The sequence below is a fragment of the Sceloporus occidentalis genome, unplaced genomic scaffold (genome assembly GCF_023333645.1).
Source record: "Sceloporus occidentalis isolate IW3139 unplaced genomic scaffold, rSceOcc1.0.p SCAF_18, whole genome shotgun sequence".
Classification (NCBI taxonomy): Eukaryota; Metazoa; Chordata; class Lepidosauria; order Squamata; family Phrynosomatidae; genus Sceloporus; species Sceloporus occidentalis.
The window spans coordinates 1,743,392-1,765,585 of record NW_028316998.1 but is presented as its reverse complement, the minus strand read 5'-3'; the positions used below and the strand labels follow the sequence as shown (position 1 = coordinate 1,765,585).

General features: G+C 43.7%; 1 protein-coding gene across 1 annotated transcript in view; it reads left to right on the top strand.

Moving 5' to 3' along the window:
- The first annotated feature begins 953 nt into the window (after positions 1–953).
- LOC149302539 (zinc finger CCHC domain-containing protein 2-like) overlaps positions 954–22,194 on the top strand; it is a 36,267-nt gene continuing 15,026 nt past the window's right edge. Inside the window, exons 1-3 of the mRNA XM_089482224.1 lie at positions 954–1,619; positions 13,815–13,920; positions 14,830–14,906. Of these exons, the coding sequence (XP_089338350.1) occupies positions 954–1,619; positions 13,815–13,920; positions 14,830–14,906 (849 nt within the window). The remainder of the gene's footprint in view (positions 1,620–13,814; positions 13,921–14,829; positions 14,907–22,194) is intronic.

The following is a 22,194-nucleotide window of genomic DNA, read 5'->3' as shown; positions in this document are numbered from 1 at the left end:
TCAACCGAGTAGTTATTAAGCAGGTCTCCTTTACTACTCAGTAGTGGAAACAAGAACTTCTTACAGGCACAATAAGCTTCCATACTGTTCTGAGGAAACTGGCAGTGAGGATTAACACATGAACTCTTTCCTGGCCTTCTACATATTTAACAATACTCGAGCGTATTTCTGGTCTAGTTACAGGCCTGTTTTTGGCACATTTCTACATAAACACTTTTTTGTGTATTGTTGAATTTTAGAACTTCAAGAACGCGGCTGTTTACAGTTGCTTGGTATATACACACTAATTAAAAGTGTCTTGTGACTAAAAATATTGTTTAGGTCATAGGTTTTCAATGTCACCAACAGTGCACCTGCACAGCATGACCTCTGCCGGTTTAGTCACCCTGAGTTGAAATAGCCACGGTTATGGTTATGTAAGCAGAGGCTGGAAACGTGCGTTGTTCTGGAGACTATACAAAAACCCTGACCTAATAGTCGCTTGGAGTACGGGAGTACTCAGACCCACCAATTTTTTTTTGGTATTTTAAAATAAAAAATCAAAAATAACGTTTGCACAACTTAACCACAGCAAATCCCACCACCGTTACCGTCCACCCGAGCAGGACGCAGAGCATTAAATAAGGGTAGCTGTCAGACACGCCCACATAACGGCAGGTTGGGTGGTGATTCGGCGGTGAGCCTATCACGCAGCGGGGTTTCCCTAGCCGAAGATTGCCGACGCAAAAATGTTTTACGTCACACGACAGGCTGTGGATCCCGGGGAAAGAGACGGAGCGTTCTGGAAGTCGGCTCTGGATCCTCCCTCCTCACGCCCAGGCTTGGTGCCCTCACATCCCGGCAACGGCTACTCCTCTGCACACAGAGACGCAGCCTGACCCCCGGCACGGAGCATGGGAAGCCGCCTGTGAGTGCTGGAGCTCTTGCATGCTGCCTGTGAGTAGCAGCCGATAATGCTGAACATGAAACTACCCCAGAGGAAGAGCAAGCACAAGGCATCCGACGAAGAGGAAGATGAGGAGGAGCGGCTGCCAGCCGCTGGCATATGTTCCGAGCCCTGTACTGGCCCGGCGGGCGGCTCCCTGCAGCGGGAGGCGGTGTACGAGTGGTTCGTGCAGTGCCTGGGTCCGGCGGAGAGGCTAGAGATGGCCTGCGGGCTCTTGGATCTCTGCAACCCGCTGGAGCTGCGCTTCCTGGGTTCCTGTCTGGAGGATCTGGCCCGCAAGGACTGCCACTACCTGCGGGACTGCGAGAGCCGAGCTAACGGTCTGGGCGGGGAGTCTTCGACCGGTATCCAGCAGATGGGGGACCTGTCCGACCCTAAGACTCGCTCGCGGCTCATCGTCTACCTGGCCTTGTTGAACTCCGAGAACCGGGAGGTGGCAAGCAGACTATATCGCCTCTTACTGTCTCCAGCGGCTGGGGTTGACGAGCTTCTAGGGGGCTGGAAACAGGAGGACGAGCGGGGTCCCGAGGATGCGGACGCTGCCCGAGAGGAGCTGCTGCTTCTCTTCACTATGGCCTCACTACACCCGGCCTTCTCCTTCCACCAGCGGCTCACGCTGCGGGAACAGCTGGAACGGTTCCGAGAGTCTATGCACGACAGGAGCCGGCTGCAGGTAACAGGCTGGGCCGCCGAGCGCTGCTGTCACGGAGCACATGGGCCGTCTGCCCCAGCATGATTAACCTTTCATCTGCTGGCAGAGGTGGTGGTGGTGGGGGGGGGTGCCAGGCCCTGTGTACCAGTAGACGGCAATGACTGTATGTGGCGTTCATTATAAGGCATGTGATGCTCTTCTAGCTGATCATCATGATCAGTGTCACGTAAGCTCTATAAATCTCACATGACTCTTCTTCAGGTGTGATCTGCTATCTGTTATCTTTTATTTATATAGCAACCAGCAATTTACACAGGGCTTTTTACAACCCATACATTCATACATTGGGTAAAGAGGGCCCTGCTTTCAAGCTTACTCCTTCACTAAATGTGTCGCTAGCCCCGATGACTGTTACGTGGGACCATTATGGAAGCATCCTATGATATATGTATGTATATATATTATACAGCGGAGCATATACCTAACCCAATCAGGGGTCTCCTTGGGGTTTATTCACTAAAGAGGGAATTATCGTGAGAGTTGTAATGGAGGGCCAACAAAGTTTCTCCAGTGAAAGGGGAAAGGCTGAGCTTGCCTTGTATAATTTAGTGTATGGATGCTTATTTAACTATACATTATACAGGGCCGGCCAAGCGCTTTCTGCAGCAGGAGCTCACTCGGTTTGGCCCTTCATAATGTATTCATAGTCTCCTTAAGTACTTTTCTCAAATGTAGGTTTTTAAGTCCCTCTGCTGTAACTTATATCATGGGAGACGCTGACCATATATATCAACCCAAAACTAAAGCAGTTTGGTATCGAGGTTTTTGCTTTGGGTCAGCCATCTACTTTGTCGATTCATGGCATGATTTCTGCCCCTGGGTTGCCAGCGTCTTTACATCATGTATTTCAGCCTTCGCTGATTGTTTTTGTTGATTATGAGAACGTTGGGAGGTGGGATTTTATCGATGCTGTTTTTAGACATTTGAACGCAGTTAGAGCTAACGTGTTTTTATTATCTTCCAGTAGCCTGTACTCTCGTATAGTGAGATGTGCAATTTGCCTTGATATTTTTGGCGTTTTTCGCGAGTGACATTAAAACAATAGCACATCCCTGAGTGCATTCTGCCTGGACCTGCATGCAGGTTGGTGACAGCATTATGGAATCCTGTTTAGTGACGTCGTCATGACATCAGGGGTTTCCCTCGTTTGCAAACTAAGCTTTTAGGGTCTGCAAGGACCTCAAGGATGACCTCTATCCATGAGTCTCAAAGTGAGAATATTAAAATACTGTTAATAATTCTATAAGACACTGACCCACTCCATTTCCCTGCTTGCTGTTACCTCAAATAATAATAAAAAAGTGTTGTGGCCGCCCTGGCAGTAGATCGTTTCATGTGCGATGTGTCATCCCTGCCCCTTATTTAATATAATTATTTCTTAAAAAGTGACACACCTTGTAGTAGTTTTACAGAAGCTAATTGAAAAAATAATGTGCTGCATTTTTTTAAAACAAGGTAAGATAATGCATGTAGTGTTCATGGATACATTTTAAATGAGAAATTATAGTTCGACAGTGAAAAACTGTTTTCAAGCCTAACAAAGGTTCCTTTAAGAATAAAGAAAAACAAAATGTTGCCTTTTGTAGGCAATATCCATACCTTTGTGTACACCTTCACAACCCATGACATACCAGTTATGTCATGAAAAGATGGCCTTACAGGACCTATGACATACCTGGCACATGATCCGTTAAAATCGCTCCCATGCCACACTCCATGACCCGAGTGGTCAGTCTACAACACATCCCTTCTACAATCAGCCATATGCGCAAATGCTGTCACATCTAGAGATTTCTGGAAATTTTGAAGCTGTGTGGGGGAAAAATAGGAAAAAGGTGTAATTTTACTAGGGCTGCAACTAACGATTATTTTCATAATCGATTAGTTGGCCGATTATTTTTTCGATTAATCGGGTAAAAAAAAAACAATATGCTAATTTTTCATTTATTTTAAATAAAAACGTATAATTTACAATGGCATTTCACGATTCGCCTTCTTATTTTACTGACATAATTAAAGCTATATTTTAACAAGAACTCAAAAAATACCAAAAAAAGCTTTACTAGTAAATATTCATGTAAACTATTTTTGCCCAGTTATGCACATCTCACCCCCAGCTTGCCTCTCTGTCCCAGAAATGCATATCAGGATGGGTATAAGGCATATCAGGGGACAGTGGCATAAAGGAGGTATAAGGGGATACCTCCTATATGCCACTCTGTCCCCTGATATGCATTATACCCCTCCTGATATGCCTTATAGCCCCCTATATGCCACTTTGTCCCCTAATATGCCACTGTGCCCCCTGATATGCCTTATAGCTCCATATATGCCACAGTGCCCCGATATGCCACTGTGCCCTCCTGATATGCCTTATAGCCCCCTATATGCCACCATGCCCCGATATGCCTTTTACCCCTATATGCCACTGAGATGCCACTGTGCCCCCTGATATGCCTTATAGCGCCTTTATGCCACTGTCCCCCCTGATACACCTTATAGCCCCTTTATGCCACTGTGCCCCCTGATATGCCTTATAGGGCCTTTATGCCACTGTCCCCCCTGATACGCCTTATAGCCCCTTTATGCCACTGTCCCCCCTGATATGCCTTATAGCCCCTTTATGCCACTGTCCCCCCGATATGTCTTATGCCCCCCCCGATATAAGAAAAACTGACATCACTAAAATTGTTTTTTTATATTTATTAAATATAGACAAAAAAAAATACACAATACAATATAAATATATGGACAATAAATCAAATATTATAGACATAAAAAAAAAACCACAAATGCACATAATTAATAGATCCCGCAAAAATTCTACCTGCCCCACCAGGGGTTAATATATCAACAGAAGAAACACAGGGCAAATGAGCATAAAAATAAAGATAATACTTACCCAGTGCTGCTTACTTGTCCTGTTTTTCTTCTGTTGATATATTAACCCCTGGTGGGGCAGGTGGAAGTGGCAGTGAGATGAAGTAGCGAGGTTGCGCACATCGCGCACTAAAATCCAAATCCCCAGCAGGCGCTGCAGCGGGACCTGGATCCTCTCCGGCAGCCGGTAGGGGTCTGTGTGATGCGCGCAGACAGCCGCTTCTCCCCTCCGCTTCCGTTGGGGCTTCCATGATGGAAGCCGCACCGGAAGGTCACATGACGCCGGGTTCAGTAATAGAAGCCCCGGCGGAAGTGGAGGGGAGAAGCGGAAGGGGAGAAGCGGAGGATGTCTGTGTGTTTTGCACAGACCCTCACCGGGTGGCAGAGAGGATCCAGGTCTCCTGCAGTTTTGCGGGGGGTCTGGATTCTACAGTTATAATCCGATCTCTATTTGAGATCGGATTATAGAAGGACGGGAGTTTTTCGGAGCGTTTGCTCTGAAAAACATAATTTTATAAATCGATTAAAAATCGATTCAACTAATCGATTATGAAAATCGTTGACAACGATTTTCATAATCGATTATTATCGATTTTATCGATTCGTTGTTGCAGCCCTAAATTTTACAAAAATAAAAATGATTTTGTTACACTGGGGACATGAAATGCAGTCTACAAAAGTATTATGCTTGTGATAAAAGTACAGCTTATTCAGTAAATAAACAAAATTTCCTTTATAAAAACTTTTTGTTCCAAATTTCAACTATACATGAGAACAGGTTTCCCCATCCCCCTCAGTTTCCCTCAAATGCAACAAAATAAATGAAGAAAGTGTCCACACAAAAAAAACACCTCCTCTAATCCTCCTACATGAATTTGATGGGGAGAGCGATACAATCGCCCAATCAGATTTGCACCTTAGCACCAACTGCAAATGGAAGAGTTAAGTAATGTGGATACATTGCATCTTTCTTAATGTAATATAGTTTGAATGCCATGTCTTATACATACTATTTATCATTGTAAAAGAAAATATTCCACACTCCATTCTGTTTGCATTTTTCCAGGGAAAAACAAAAAGTGGCTTTGGAAAAAACTCCCCTCCCCCCGACCTTCCCATCTCTAGTCGCATTGTTACTTTTTTCTATTTTATGTTTGCTTTTTAGTTTTATACTGTATAGTGTGGTAGATATTAGCTAGTGCTACTGATACCTCTCGCTATGCAATCCAGCGCCCTGCTTGTTGCATCTTCTGCTTACCTTTAAGTCATTAGAAATAATTATTCCTGAGTTCCTCTCTTCTGTTGACCCCAATGCTATATTCTGCCTTGGGATTTTTACGTCCCAAGTGCATTATTTTACATTTATCAACAGTACGCTCTGGCTACCACTCTCTTAACCATTCTTCTAATTTACTTCAATCGCTCGCCATTTGAATTGTCTACTATTGTGGTCGTTTGTATCACCTGCAAAAAGACATACCTCACCATTAAGACCTTCTGTAATGTCACTAATAAATATCTTTTAAAAAGTACAGGTCTCAATACTGATTCCTGACGTACCCAGGGCCGGCCATACAATGGAGCCGACTGGGGCAATTGCCCCAGGCGGCACTTCAGAAGGGGCGGCACTTTGCCGCCCCAAGCGGTTTTTTTTTTTTGAAGCGGAGGAGAGAGAGAGGGGCACCGAGTGGTTTTCGCTTACCCGCTCGGCGCCCCTCTCTCTCTCCTCTGCGGCGAGTTTCCCTGTTCGGTCTCTGTGCCGGCTTGTAATGCAGAGCGCCGGAAGTGACGTGAATTTCCGGCGCTCAGCATTACAAGCCGGCAGCACAGGGAGACTCACCGCAGGACTGTTTAAGGGTAAGTACCTGAGGGGGGGGTAGATAATGCCGCCCCCCCCGGCGTTGGCGGGGGGCGGCATTTTAAACTTCGCCCCAGGCGGCGTTAAGTCTTCGGCCGGCCCTGGACGTACCCCACTGGTGACAAGTCCTTCCTCTGAATATACACCGTTAACTACAACCTTCTGCTTCCTGTCACTCAACTATTGCCTTATCCATTCAAGTATTTTGACATCTATACCCAAACACCAGTATTTATTTAGAAGTCTTCTATAATGGGAGGTGTCAGATGCCTCGCTGGAATCTAGAAAGGTTACTGAGTAATCCAGTCAAAAAAAAACTACATTTCACAAAATCTTCCTGCAGTAAACCTGTACTGTTTCTGTCCTTGTGTCCTATTTACATCCAGATATTTAACGATACTATCCTTTAGCTTTGTTTCTGTTATTTTCCCAGCTACTGGCGTACCGGTGTGTAGTTGGCTGAGTCTTCCTTCTGACCCTTTTGTGAGTACATTCCAATATTCTGGAACTACTCCTGTCAGTAGCGACTGGTTAAGTAAGTCTAATGGTTTTACCAGGACCCCCCGAAGCTCTTAATAAACCCCTGGGATATACCCAAACTTATTTGTTTCACTTCCACCTTAAATACTTTTTACTTGTCTCCCTATTTCTCTTTGCTCAATGAGGTCCCCTCATCTTCAATGTAAAGACTGAACTAAAGTATTTAAGCAGCCGGCTAGATCTTTATTCTCATTTTATATGAATCAGTTCATTTGTCTTTAGTCTGATTATTCCTGGTTTGTTTTCTTCTTTTGCTTTTTCCAAAGCTAATAATGTGTTTTTTGCTCCCTAAGCGTAGCTTTATGTTTGTAGTCATCTTCCTCAGTTTGAGTCTGTTCTTCTCCTTCACATCTGCTGAGGACCTCAGTGGTTTCCTTCTTTTTTCTTTTAGGGCATCTCTTAAATAGGTCCTTTTCTCCTGGACTCCATTTAAAGATGTCCAGATCTTTAAAAGGCTCTCCTTCGTATAATTCCCTTTTTGAATCGTGGTTTTAGAGTTGATGGAACACAACCTCTATCCTTATAGTAAACCACGCTGATTGTTTGGCCTCCAGTCATCATCAATCCTACGGTGAGATCTGAAACACTTATTTTAAGGTTTTTGGGTGCTTGGAGTTGGTGGATCACCTAGAAATAATACTTTTAATGCTAAATACATTTTGGAGCTTACATGGGAATTTTGTGAAAAGACATTGCTATGCGGTGAGGGATGAATAAAACAAGGCAGTATACCTGCTTATGATGCATAGATTTTTTAAATATTAGATATATCTGATAGGTTAATCATCTTGGTAAAATCTTTAGGAATGCCCCTGATCTGATCACATCAGTTTACTTGAGATGACTTTTAATATTTTTAAATTGTAATTTTTAACCCATCATTTAGCCTACTCCCAAAAAATTATATACATGTTTTTCTCTGCTAATAGGGCTTTTTCCCCCATTCATATACACAGTTTTTAAACAAAACGTACCCTATATTCCTATATAAACTTTCAATTTTGTTTTCTAATTTTTTAGGTTTTATTACATTTAACCCTACCTAACACAACCCAATAAGAATTAAAATGACATTTAAAAAAATGAGCCCCTTAGTGTTGGGTAAAAAATGAAAAAGAAAAACCGTGCTGCGGTTGCCAATTTATTTTTTAAGAAACTGCCAGTTTCTTTAGCAAGAACATGCCTGTGTCGCATGATGGGTAATAATTACTTGAGAAATTATTTAACTTTTTGCTACAGTGGTTTAAGCCTATACCTTGAGCTGTGAGAAAATTAAGCAAACATTCCATTTTACATTCAAAGACAAACCAGAACTAAAACGGAACCTTCCTCTCTCTTGTAAATCAAGTCCCCTACAGTGCTTAAAACTCCAAATAACCTTTGGCTCTCAGCTCGTAGTCTACTTCAGCTGGCTTGTTATGCAGGCTGACGATGAAGGGATGTGTTCCTGACAATCTACGAGGCGCTAGGTCGACGGTACATACTAAAAGGGCAGTAACTGATTCAGGACGCTGCCGGCGTTTTGTCCCTTTCTATAATAACATATGGACTGCGGTATTCTATGTAATGTAGGTGATGCGAGTCTGGAGGGAGGCTTTCAGCCACACTGTATTTTTAAGAGCATGCTTTCTAATGTCCAAGGGTGGAGTGTGTTGGTCATGACTCGGCCCCCTGATCTTTCCATTACGTCCATGTCTTCCCTGGGATGTGTAATTTCTGAAATGCAAGATGCAGGAGGGGAAGCCTCTTGTATGAAATGAATATACACATATTTCAGTCGGCTTAGGTGTGTAAGAAAATGGCTTTGTTAGTGTATTCTTCTGATTAGGGATTTCCGCACAGGATGGCAGATTTTCCTTTCGGCGCATGATTATATGAAATTTCTGTGCTTGAGACATTGCGATGAAAGTTGAAATACACTGGCAAAGTAACAGAGTGACCGGAAATCTGCAGAAGAGTCTGGTTATTACATTCTTTGTTATGCTTTAGTTATTCTAATACTACCTGTGGAAAGTTGCTTCCTTTTGACGTCCGTGGCAATTACGTGACCCTCTGCTATAGACCTTTATTTCGAATGTGTGGATTTGTTACGGGAAATGGGACTAAATAGATGAGTGGTTTAATGCTTTTTGTATACTTTTCCATGTGTGTCATATATGTATATATATAAATAAAATGTGTATATATAATATATATGTGTGTGTGTGCGTGGATCTGCAATGTATAAATGGGCTGATGTTTAAGCCTCTGGTCCGGGCTATATGTGTCGCCTGTGGAATAAGATGTCGTTCTGTTTGAAACCTTATCAGTTTTATATACACATGTTCTAGTTACACGTGTTCTCAGAAAAAGAGGCTAGCACTTAACCTTTTTGTAGAGATGCCTGCAGGGGGGGAAAAGTTTTCCTCTTTTCCTTAATCTCTGTTGTTAATGGCTTCCTCCACACGCTGTTGCGAGGGACTGTCTTTACTCCAGCTAATGCATATTTACTGTAAAGTCTTTGCTTTGCTCAGAGAGAGTTGGATTTTCCTCCTTGTTCCTCTAATCCAGAGTGAAATACCAGGTCACTACCAGGACAAGCGGTTTAATACAAAATGGCCCAAAATGTATTTTACTAATATAATTTGATCATTTCTCCCTGGCATACAAGTCAGATTCTTCACATTAGGAGGCTAGTGAACTTTTGGGGCAACTGTCTGCCTAGAAATAGCTGCTGACCACACACACAATGGGCAATATAAAGGTTGCCTACAATTAGAGGGAAAATGTTTTTTTTTATTAATTTCAAGATTACTTTTATAATACTGAATAAGCCACATTAACCACAAACTGTTAGAAACCCAAGAACCTAGGAAGCCTAGCTCCTAGAAATGTGACCCAAGGCATTCCCACTATATTAGATTTTTATACAGAACTCTGGCTTCCAACTTAATTTGTAGTGCTAGCAATTGAAAAATGTGGAATTAAATATGTCATATATATATATATATATATTATATACACACATTAAAGCGAATGACGGCTGGAACGTCCCTTTTAAGATGTGTAACAAGCCGAAGCAAAACTATTAGTCAGACCTGTTTTAATTTTTTGGTCTAAAATAAACTAGGCCTGTAGCCAGTGGCGGAACTACCGGGGTCGCCACTGCGACCGGGCCCTGGAGTCAGGGGGGCCCAAGGAGTGCCGAGCCGTCGTTTTCAGCAACCGCTCGGCGACCTTCTGTCTCCTCTGCCCCCTGCTGCCTGCCTCAGCGCTGCTGTCTCGGGTGCCGGCGCTTCACGCCCTTAACAGATTCTCGCACCGGGGCCCTGAAGCTTCTAGTTACGCCCCTGCTTGTAGCCAATCAGTGGCAGGAAAGTGGTCTGATTGAAATCAATTAAAAGATTTTACACATGCGGACCACACAAATTTTAAAGAGGCTACACATTAAAGTGCATGGGATGCTTAATACGTCAAAGCAAAACTATTTGGCAGAACTGGGTTTTTTGCCTCAAAAAAGGACACAAACCCTTGGAGTACTAGATTTTGTATCTGTTGCCATCTGTTCACAGTATGCACCTTCTCGTAGCTTCAAATGATTAAGTGATCAGCACAGAATGTGCCCAGGCGTGCATGCTGTGCATACCAAGACGAGCCATGTCGGCACGGCAGGTTTTTGCTGGCATCTTCCTAGTCATTAACCCCTAGGGGAGAAATACAAAGGAAGTAACTGAAAATGTTTGACACTTTCATCTTTGAAAACTGGTGACAAGTGCAGTTTAAAAATATATTTGGAAATGTATTAATATCCTACAATCCTACTTGTCTAATGGAAAAGCATCCTAAGCACATTTTGATCTGTAAAATTTTCAGACTGGTGATACGGAACCTGTAGTGTTCCCAAAACATAGTGTAGTGTTTGTGAAAACCCAAAAATAACATTTCTGCAGTGCTCTTTTTGTAGCTGTAACGTTCTTCTTCTACATTTTTCCCAGGACAAGAAGGGCTTTCTTTAGATGTCATTATTGTGATTGTATCTTACTATGAAAGAAGTATAAAATTTGGTGGAAAAAAAACAAACCTGCTAAATAGATTCTATTTGTCCTGAGTTTAGAAATACCCAATGTTTTGGGTTGTTTTTTTTTTTTTTTGCACATTATGGGGCAATATTTGCAAGTAGGGTTTTGCTATTTCAAAAGTTTTTTCCTAATCTGGTAATACACACACACACACACACACACGTATGAATTTACAGGTCGTGGTATATGTCACTCACACAACACACAAATATGTGTTCAGCAACATCTCCTGAGTACGGTGACACTCCCATTCATGGGTTTGCCTGGCTGTTTGAGGGCAAAAGGGCCACATTTGGGGCATGCACATTTTTCAATGCTGAACTTTGACATTTGGTGATCCTGTGCCCATGCCCTATTTGATACGTCTTTGAGCGTTTCCAATTCAGTGTGCCCTATAAAACCATATATTTTTGAAAACTAGAAACCCCAGGGTATTTGAAATGCTGGTATTTTAACACTTTCCATGCACAGAATTTACCACCAGCCTGGCTGTCCTGTTTTTTTTTTTTGTGTGTGTTTGTTTTTCCATTAACAAATCCCTGTTCCACGTTCTTTGGTTTATTATGCATCCGAAAATCTTGCTTTTTAGCAATCGGCTATAGGGTTCCTGTTTTGTGTACTATGTGCGTATTTTAAAATACATTCTTCCAAGGTAAAAAAAAAAAAAATCACTTACCTGACCCAGAACTTCCAGCCATGCTGCAGAATCTTTCTACACTGATTAGATGCTTAAAGCTGTCAATCACTGTCAGGGATATACTTCATTTGAAATCAATGGAAAAAAGTCCTTTCCTTCTTTTTCACAGGTGCAGATGTATACTTTATTCCCTTTAAGAACTCGTCACTGGTTGACAGGTTAAGCAGGCAGTCAGTGACAGGAAAATGCTCTTATTGAAAGACTTCACACATGGTCACTGGGGTCTAAACAGACCCCTACACACAATATTCAGCAGAGCCAGGACTAAAGGGGGGGGGGCATGCATCTCCTGCAGGGTATTTACGTGGGGTAGTGGGGAATCGGGCAAATGTAAGAGAGTGCATATGATGGCTAGAATGTCCATTTAATATGACCAAAAAAGTAGTTCCTGTAATCTTTTCCTTTGTCATTTTTAGTGATCAGACCAACCCACTTATTCAGAATTCATTCAGATGTGTACTCAAGCCCTTTCATCATAATTTGATTGTATCTAGTACAATAAAATGATGCTGTTTACTTGGACATGTTATGACAGGGTTCAATCACGAATGCGTGGAGAGTATGTGAACACACCCTCCTATTGCCTGTGCAAGGACAATATAATATACATAGCCCAATCTACCAACCAACCAAGAAGGTGAATGTGTACCATATTAAAGCTGCTGTAACCTTCCACCTTTCACAAAAGCTGAGCTCTGTGCATTTGCTTACTTGCTGTAATCTATGTATCGATGCAATGACATATAAAGCTCTTCTGTCCGCAAAAGCACATTTAAAGGAAAATATTCACATTATTTCATTTTTGCGTCATTGTGCGGTTGCTTTCCCTTAGAGCAGGGGTGTCCAAGTTTTTTCTGCAGTGGGCCACTTCATCAGAATTGTATACATGCGAGGGGCGCGCTCATTTTTCACTGAGAGAAAATATGGCCTTTAATAAGATATGCAGATTAAAATAAAGTAAATGACACAAAACCTTTAATTTTCTCTCACGGATTTCTGGGATTTCTGAGCCTACAAATTCAGGATTCTGTATAAGTAAAAATAAAATAGTTCTATTTATTTTAGCGATGCACTAAAATGAAAATTCTGGACCAAAACCGAAAATTCAGGGGAAACTGAAAATGCCCCCCCCCCACACACACTTTTAATAAAAGTAAGTTACACACCAAAATTGTACAGAAAAATTATATATTATGATTAACAGCAATCTCAGGCATACCCAGATTCCAGCATGTACTGGTTGGCTGGGCATTGTATTTTTTGTCCAATTTTAGTGTGTAACCACACTTCTATTAAAAGTAACACACCAAAATTGGACCAAAAAAACCAACAATATGACTTGGCATGATAGGAGTTCGATTGCTAACAACAAACACACTCTTTTTATACCCAGGCAACCAGTGAATGCTGGAACCTAGGCATGATGAGACTGTGATTGCTGTTAGCAGATTGCTGTTAGCAATCACACTCCTATCATCCCAAGTCAGCCAATACATGCTGGTAGAGGGTGGCTGTGAGTGCAGACCCCATACTGCTGGCAGCATCAATACACAAGGGGGGCAGCTAGCCAGGTTTCAGCATGTACTGGCTGACTTGGCATGATAGGAGTGTGATTGCTAACAGCAATCATAGTCCCATCATGCCTAGGTTCCAGCACTTACACATCCATGCTATCACACACACCAATTATTCATTAACAGATTCATTCCCTCAATCAGACATACTCATTCACACAACCTACCCCACCCCCTTACCTGCTCTACAGCTCTCGATGCCGCTCAGACTTCAGCAGGGGGCGCGGCCTCCCTCGTTCTCCCCACAGGAGGCAGGACTGGAGCAGAGAATGGACCCTCCCACAAGTAAGCAGCAGGGCTCTTGTGATCCTGGCTGCCGATCTCACGCTGGCCGCACCTCGAGGTTCCGCGGGCCGCATTTGGCCCGCGGGCCGCATGTTGGACGCCCCTGCCTTAGAGGGTAAGCCTATCATAAGGCATAGCTAAACCTGCTAGATGAAATGTCTCAAATGAAGTGAGTGGTGGTTTAGTGAGCAATCCATATTGCCTGTACATGAGTCTATTAGTGTCTATACTATACATATATAAATGTGTTTTTTATTTCTCCAGGAGAATGTCCATGAATATTTATCGAGCACTGAGAATCGGAAAATGGAGAACAGTGCTGCCGCTCACAATGGGGTTACCATTGCGTCTCACAAGCTCCAGCGAGAAGGTGACTATTGCATGTAATAAACGTTGTAAACGCTAGTTGTAAACGCTAGCTTCTTAGTTTATGATACTTTTTGGAAATTTAGTTTTCTGGAACCTAGCATTTCACCAAGTCTTAGGAGTCATGTATACCGTATTTGCTCGTTTATAAGACGACCCCCCCCCCCAAAATTTGAATATTCATTTAGGAAAAAAGAAAAAGCCTAAATACAATACTGCCGTATAGGAAAAACATTTACTAGTAAATATTAATTCACATGTAAACAATTTTTTTTATATTTAATAAAAACTATGATTGAGAAAAATGCATTTCTTGCTTTTATTTCCTTTTATTTGCCAACCTGACCACAGTTATGCACATCTGCCCCCATGCTTGCCACTCTGCCTCCTGATATGCCTTATACCCTCTGATATGCCACTCTGCCTCCCCCCCCAACCCCCCCCGATTTACCAATGCATCCCCAGACTTGTCCCCCATGCTCCATGCTGGTGTCTAGTGGGGGAAGGCGGTGAACGTCTGCAATGTGCATAGAAAACATCTTCCGCTGGCACTTCCGCTTCTATGATGGAGCACTGGAAAGGTCATACCAGCAGCGGAGGATCCAGGTCCCCTGCAGCACCTTTTGAGGTCTGATTTATAAGACGACCTCGAATATAAGACTGGAGTATTTTTCAGAGCATTTGCTCAGAAACATCTTCTCTTATATTTGCGGTACTATGCATCCAACGGGGATTAGATGTAACAATATATGTCCCTATGTTGCTCACAATACTTGTATCCAAATCAAGCATCTACATAGGTAATGTCATATTGTTCATATTCATCATTGAATTAGCTTGTATTGATCCAACTGAAATACAGAAGATTATCAAACTACACTGACAAACTGTTTCTCCTATAAATATTTTTCAGCTGTACGTATTGAGAAAATCACTTTTAAAGGTGTACAGAGAAAAAGGGCTGACAAGAATTTAGAGTACACCTTTAAGGTAAGTGTGTTGTGTGCCATTTTCTCTGTGGTGTGTTTTGCATGCTTCATAGTGAGAGACATAGAAAAGTTCCCCATTGTGGTGTTAGGTACACGTGCTCCTGGCTATCAATGTTTGGCGTTATCTGATCTGTGTCGGGAACCTGAAACTGCTTAGTCATATGCTGATTTTTTTAAATTGGTTGAGAAATCCTCTTAGAACTTGGATAAATCATTTGATTCCACGGTGAAAAAGCTCACACATACACTTTAATGCACGGTAGATATGTGGTCTGTTATGCAAATGCATGGAGGGAGATAATTCTGCAGAATCCCTCCAAATTCATTTCCCCCTTATTTTTTTTTTTTATAAAAAAATAATGTACATATGCATTCTATAGATACTATGCTGTGGCTGATTTGTTCAGAGATCTTGATATGTAACTTTCAAAGGCAGGCTAACACAAAATACAACACAATAGCTTAGGAGGGTATCTGTACCCTCTTTGTTCCCAGTAAAACAATGACTGACTAAACTATTTCCAAATTATTTAACAATGACTTGGAATTCAGCAGTACATGATATATGCTTCTAATGCTACATTCAGTTGAAAAAGTGAGGAGCTGAAAGCACACCGTAAATTGTAAGCGAAGAACCATTCTGTAAAAGATAACAAAGGCAATAAATTCTGCAATTGGTCAGATGCGTATAAAGACAGTGTTCACATGTGATAACCCTCTTCATGAATGGAAATCTTTGTTCAGCCTTTAGTACCAAGAAGGGCAAGGCTTCATGACCTGGCTTATGGCTCCTTACACTGCTAAGCTGTACTCCGTTTAATACAGTGATTAAAAATAAGGAACACATGGCTGTTTGTAACCCACTTTATTCCTACACCCTCGGGAGGAGTCGTCATGATTCCGCCTGTATAATTATTTCACTCAAGCTACTACTTGTGGGGAACTGAATTGTTATGACAGGAGTTGGGAGGACATCACCAAGGCATGAAAGATTAGATATGCTGATTCTGATGCTTATTGACATAGCTTCTAATGTCCATAAACTGAAATAATCCTTTAAACCTCTCCAACATTTGCATTGTATAGCACAAGCTATGGGTAGGTCTAATAAACTAGGTATGCAGATATTATCTCTGTATTTCTTTATTGTTAACATGCTGGTCCTGTTGTGGGAGCCTGAATTCTGTTCCCAGAGACCTCTGTGTTGCGTTGTACACAAGGCTTTATTGTTGTGCTTGGTATTAATGATTGGCGCATGTCGCGAAGAGGCTCTGACACAGAGGTCTGTAGGAACAGACCTCATGTTTCCTTTTATTTTGGGCCATTTACAAGACTAGTGATCTCCTCAAACTACCCTGTTGTTCCTCCAGCATCAGGTTGACTGATGCTACACATTGTATTGACACCTTGCTGCCCCCCTGGCATATAAACTTGATTAAATGGAGGAATTGTTTTTTTTGTTAAAATACATTTTCCTGTTTTGATCATGCGATAATAGCTCTGTGCTAATGAAATCAGCTACAGCAGGCATACCTTTTGAGTGCAAGTACATAGAGGAATTTTGTGTGTAGTAGAATATGCTTGGAAAAAGCTTCAAACGTATACCTTTTCTTGCTATGGAAATTTAGAGCCACTGCTTAGAGAGGAAAATGAAACACAAGTGTGCTAGAATCATCGTATTATAAAGCCACTAAAGGAATGGTCTAAAAGCTTGTGGTGTGACCAACATATTGATGTAATGCTCTTATACGGTTAATCTCTTGATTCTGCTGTGGATTGATGCATCTAATCTCGTGTTAAACTTCTCTTAGTACTGTGCTACCCCAGTAAACCTTAGTTCCCTTACCATATTCATTTATTTTCCAAACCATGTGACAAACAGATATGGAAGGTGAAACACTTGTAAAAAGGATTTCTTTTCTCTGCATACTGCCCTTTATAGCTTGTTTAAGAGCAGCGAATTAGGTTGAATGGGATCAGGTCTGTATAATGTTAATCCCATTTGAACCTTTTAGCATAGGCAGGGTGGACTATTGACTATAGGTCCGTGTATTTATACCTGGAGCTGTCATAGGATCCCACTTTGCCCTAAGTTAGGTCATGAAATTTCTGCTCAGGCCCTCTGTAAACGCTATTATGTGGATGTCTAGGCGCTACTCTACTCACCGTGGGACTGCACATGGCATGTAAAAAGCTGCATGTCAGGAGCTTAATGAAATGGGTTTCCATGTCTGAATAGCCGCACGCAAGCTGAAGATCACTGCGCAATGCCAAGTGTTGGCTAAAGTGGTGTAAAGCACACCTCCAGTGCAGTCTGGCGCAGTGGCATGTGTTGAGTGGAGTGATAAATTGTGCTTCTCTATTTTGAAGCCTGATGGATAAATCGGGGATTGTTAGATGCCATGAGAACACTACCTACTGAAATACATAGTGCCTACATTTAGGCGATTCTAATCTTCCAACTTTGTGGAAAGTTTGGGGAAGATCTTTTCCTGTTCTAGCATGGCTGCGCCCCTCTGCAAGGTCCATAAATACATGGTTTGACAAGTCTGGTGTGGAGGAACTTGAGGTCTTCAATGGGGTTAAGGTTAGGGCTCTGAACACCTTTGGGACGAATTGGAATGCTGATTGCCAGCCAGGTGTTCTTATCCAACATCAGTGCCTGACCTCACAAATGTTTTTATTGCTGAATTGGTTCAAATCCCCACGTAAACACTCCAAAATACTGTAGAGGCTGTGAAGGTAGGGACTGACTCCATATGACATCCATAGTTTTGGAATCAGGCGTCCAATAACCCTTGTATAGGTGTGATAGGTGTCCACATACTTTTGGCCATATATTGCGTCTGTGGGCACAAGAACGCAAAGGGAATTTTCCTGGCATACAGTGGCAGTACCAGTGGGTAATGTTCTTTCCTAGGGACAAGTAGAATCTAAAGAGAGTAAAGAGTTAAATTGCCCAGAGCCCCTCCTCCTTACCCATAAAACCCGGGACCTCTCGAAGAGAATCAGTTCTTTTCTTGTCCCTTTCAGGGACGGACAGGTGGAATCGTCAGGTCCGGACATTTTCGGCAAGCTGGTGAGGCGCACGGGTTGCTGCCTGGGGGTTTCGTTGCCTCCGATTGCTCCCCGGGTGGTGAGCAGAGAGGGGTCGTCCCTCCGTAGCGGTTCGCGTTACGGAGGATGTGGTGAGTCTTCCTTTTGATGTTCAGGAAGCGGGAGCATGCGCAGTTTGGTGGAACGCACGCCCGGGTGTCGTTGCGTTCCACCGAAGATCCGATCGTGCTACTGAGCATGCGCGAGTCGGATCTTCCGGAGGGCGGCAATTTTAAATTGCTTATAATGCGCTTTGCCTGTCTGACTGCTGGAGCTTTCGTCAGTACAGTGCAACCGTGTCACCAGCCCCCCCACACGGTTCAGAGGAGGTTAGGGTAAGATATTTTTTTATCTTTGCTCTTTCTTTTCCTCTTCCCTCAAAAAAAAAAAAAATTTCTTTTATACTTGCTTTTGTTTTATCAGATGTCTAGTCCGGTGCCGTCAGAAAATCCGGATAAGCATAAGAGACCTGCTCCAGCTCCCAAAAAAGCCACTGCTAAAGCTAAGCATTTTACATGTGCTGAATGTGCTACTCCGCTTCCCGATGGCTGCAGGAAAAAATTATGTAACTCCTGCTCTGCTGAACAGCTTGCTTCTGAGAAGCGTAAAGACCTGCAATCGTTCCTTGGGTGGTTCCAGGAAAATTTGGCGCAGACATTTGAGGCGTTTCAGTTCTCCGCGGCTCAGACCCAGGAGAAAGTTAAGAGTGGGTCAGCTCACAAGCGCAAGAGGTCCAGGTCTTCCTCTCCATCTGACCTTTCCTTGGGTGAGATCTCCCGGTCCTCTAAGTCCTCATCAAGTGACAGTTCGGAGGATGAGATGGTTTTTCCTCCCCACGACCTCCGTAAGTTCACCAAGGAGGTGTCTCGCCTACTCCTGGAGGATGATATAGGAAGAATTAAGGGTTTCCCTGTCCTGCCTAAAGTGGATGACCTTATTGCCAGGGAATGGAAGCACCCTGGGAAGCGAGCTTTCATTTCAAAACAGTTTAAGCAGCTGTTCAGGCTTCAAGGGGAATATTCCTGGGATGAGCCCCCCAAAGTGGACGTACAAGTGGCCCAGCTCTCTAAAAAGACTACTCTCCCTATTGGTGAGGTGTCCGGGCTTAAAGACCCCATGGACAGGAGAGCGGAAACTTCGTGCAGGCGTATTTTTCAGGCTGCAGGAGCTCAATGTAAGGTGGCGGTATCCAGTGCAGCGGTGGCTAGAGCCCAGCACATGTGGATTCAGATTTTGCAGGATCGTCTTGCGGATGATTCCGACTCGGAGATTTCTAGGCTTTTAAAGAACTTAAAGCTCTCTAACAGTTTTTTTGTGGATTCGGCGCATGAATCTCTGAAGTTATCAGCCAAGAACATGGCTTTGTCTTCTGTGTCGCGCAGAGCCCTGTGGTTACGGTCTTGGACGGCTGATTCCGCCTCAAAAGCGGCTCTCTGTGACTTACCTTTGGAAAAGAAGAAGTTGTTTGGTGCACCTTTGGAAGACCTTATAAAACAGATTTCTGATACTAAGAGAGCCTTACCACAGGATAGAAGACCTAGGTGGAGTCGTAGATATCCATATAGGAACCCGAGGCCTTTTCTCCAATCCGCTAGATCTCAGAATTTTCGTGGGCCCTTTGGAGATAAGAAATTCCAAGACCGGCCGAGAAAGCAGGACAAAAGGAAATTCTGACAAAGTAGGAGGTCGCCTGCAGCATTTCAGTCTCTCCTGGGAACAGACCACGCAAAATCCGTGGATTCGACGCATTATTTCTCATGGTTACAGGATAGAGTTCTTTCGTCCTCCGGTCCGCCATTTCCAGATTTCATCTTACCCCTTGGTAACAAAGAATTTGACGCTGTTCTCAGAAAGCATGAAGCTTTTGGAAAAGGGAGTTATAGAGCAGGTCCCTGTTCTCCACAGGTTTCAAGGAGTCTATTCCAGGTTATTTCTGGTGCCGAAGCCGGACGGCTCCCTTCGTCCGGTTTTGGACCTAAAGACTGTCAACCGCTGCATTCCCTATCAGCATTTTCGGATGGAGAGTATCGCCTCAGTCACTCAGGTCTTAAAGGAGGGAGATTTGATGGTCACCTTAGACCTAAAGGACGCTTATCTTCATGTCCCCATAGCCGAGGCATCCAGGAAGTTTCTGAGATTTGCTCTACGGGTCAATCAGAGGGTGCATCATTATCAATTCAAGGCCCTTCCATTCGGTCTGGCATCTGCCCCACGAGTTTTTACAAAGATTCTTTGTCCGTTGACTTCGCACCTCAGGGAACAGAATATTTCCATCATTCCTTACCTGGACGACTGGCTGATCATGGCAGCTTCCCGGGAAAAATTGTTACTAGATCTGTCCACAACAATGAACTTTTTGGAACAACACGGCTGGTTGATAAACAAGCAAAAATCTTACCTTATCCCTTCTTCCAAGATTCTGTTCCTGGGTTTTTTGGTGGACTCAAGGTCCCTTTGCGTCTATCTTCCACGTCCCAAGCAGATAAAGATAAGACGGGAAATTGCAGCACTTCAAAGGTGTCCAACTTGCTCGGTCAGGAAGGCTAGGAGCGTCTTGGGTCTGCTAACTGCTTCCATCCCGGCAGTACCTTGGGCAAGGTGTCAGCTTCGTCCCTTGCAGTGGCAGATTCTCTCAAGCTGGTCCAAGCAAGAAGAGGACCTGGATTCGTCCTTCACAATAAGTGGCCAGGTCCTGTCCCACTTAAATTGGTGGAAACAGTCGACCCATCTCACAAGAGGTCTCTCTTTCCGTCCCAGAAGTTGGATCATTCTCACTACAGATGCCTCCGGCCGCGGATGGGGAGCCCATTTAGGTTCCCTTTTTCGAAGAGGAGATTGGGCTCCAGTGGATGCGGCCCGCTCTTCAAATTTCCGAGAGCTGAAGGCTGTTCTTCAGGCACTCCTGGCCTTCAGGCCCTTCATAGAGGGGCAGGCGGTAAAGATCCAATCGGACAACGCATCGGCCGTCGCCTATGTCAACAAACAAGGTGGGACGCGGATACGGAGTCTTCAGATTCTGTGTGCAGTGATTATGGAATGGGCCCAACTTCATTTGTCGGATATTTCGGCGACTCATATCAGAGGCCGCTACAATTTAATCGCAGACGATTTAAGCAGGTCAAAATGGTCTCAGACGGAGTGGTCCTTGACCCCAGAAACATTCTGCACGTTGGTGGCACGTTTCGGTCTTCCGGAAGTGGATTTGATGGCGACTCGTCTAAACCGCAAGGTTCCGGTGTTCGCGTCTCTCAACAGATGGGATTCGCCGCATGTCCTGGACGGTCTGTCCATGGTGTGGAATTTCCGGTTGGCCTACGTCTTCCCGCCGGTGGCTCTGATTCCTCGCGTGCTGCAGAAGATTCGTTTCGACAAGGCCAGGGTTTTGGCCATCCTTCCGTACTGGCCCAACAGGAGTTGGTTTGTCCTCCTCAGGCAGTTGACCGTCTCCTATTGGGAACTGCCGATTTCGTCCCAGCTTCTGGAGAACGTCGTCCTTCCGGATCTTCTTCAGGTCTTCCGTCTGACAGCCTGGCTGTTGCAAGGCTGATTTTGAGTTACCAGGGTCTGGACGAAGATATGTCTAATTTTCTTCTGTCTTCAGTCAGGTCTTCTACTTCCAGAATTTATTTGCGGGTGTGGACCAAGTTCCTCCTGTGGTGCTCCGACAAGAATCGTTCGATTTTCCCTCTGTCCATCAACTCCATCCTTCAGTTTTTGCAAGAGGGTCTGGCTTTGGGCCTTAGTGTCTCGACCCTTAAGGGGCAGATTTCGGCCCTTAGTAATTTTTTTCTCTCGGATTTGGCATCTCACGTGCTTATTAGACGTTTTTTTAAGGCCGCCCTTATTCGTCGTCCTCCTAGGAGGTCTGTTTTTCCATCATGGGATCTTTCCCTTGTTCTTCATGCTCTCTGTTCAGCGCCTTTCGAACCTCTGGAGGAAGTGTCCCTTAAGATGCTTTCGCTGAAGACGATTTTTCTGGTGGCTATTACCTCGGCTAGGAGAATTGGAGAAATCCAAGCTCTTTCTTCCTCTCCTGAGTTCACCATTTTTCATGAGGATAAGGTTGTTCTACATGTCAAACCCTCATTTCTCCCTAAGGTGATTTCCAGGTCCAGTCTCAATCAGCCCTTGATTCTGCCCACTTTTTTCCCGTCTCCTTCCTCTCCTGAAGAGTCTGCATGGCACACGTTGGA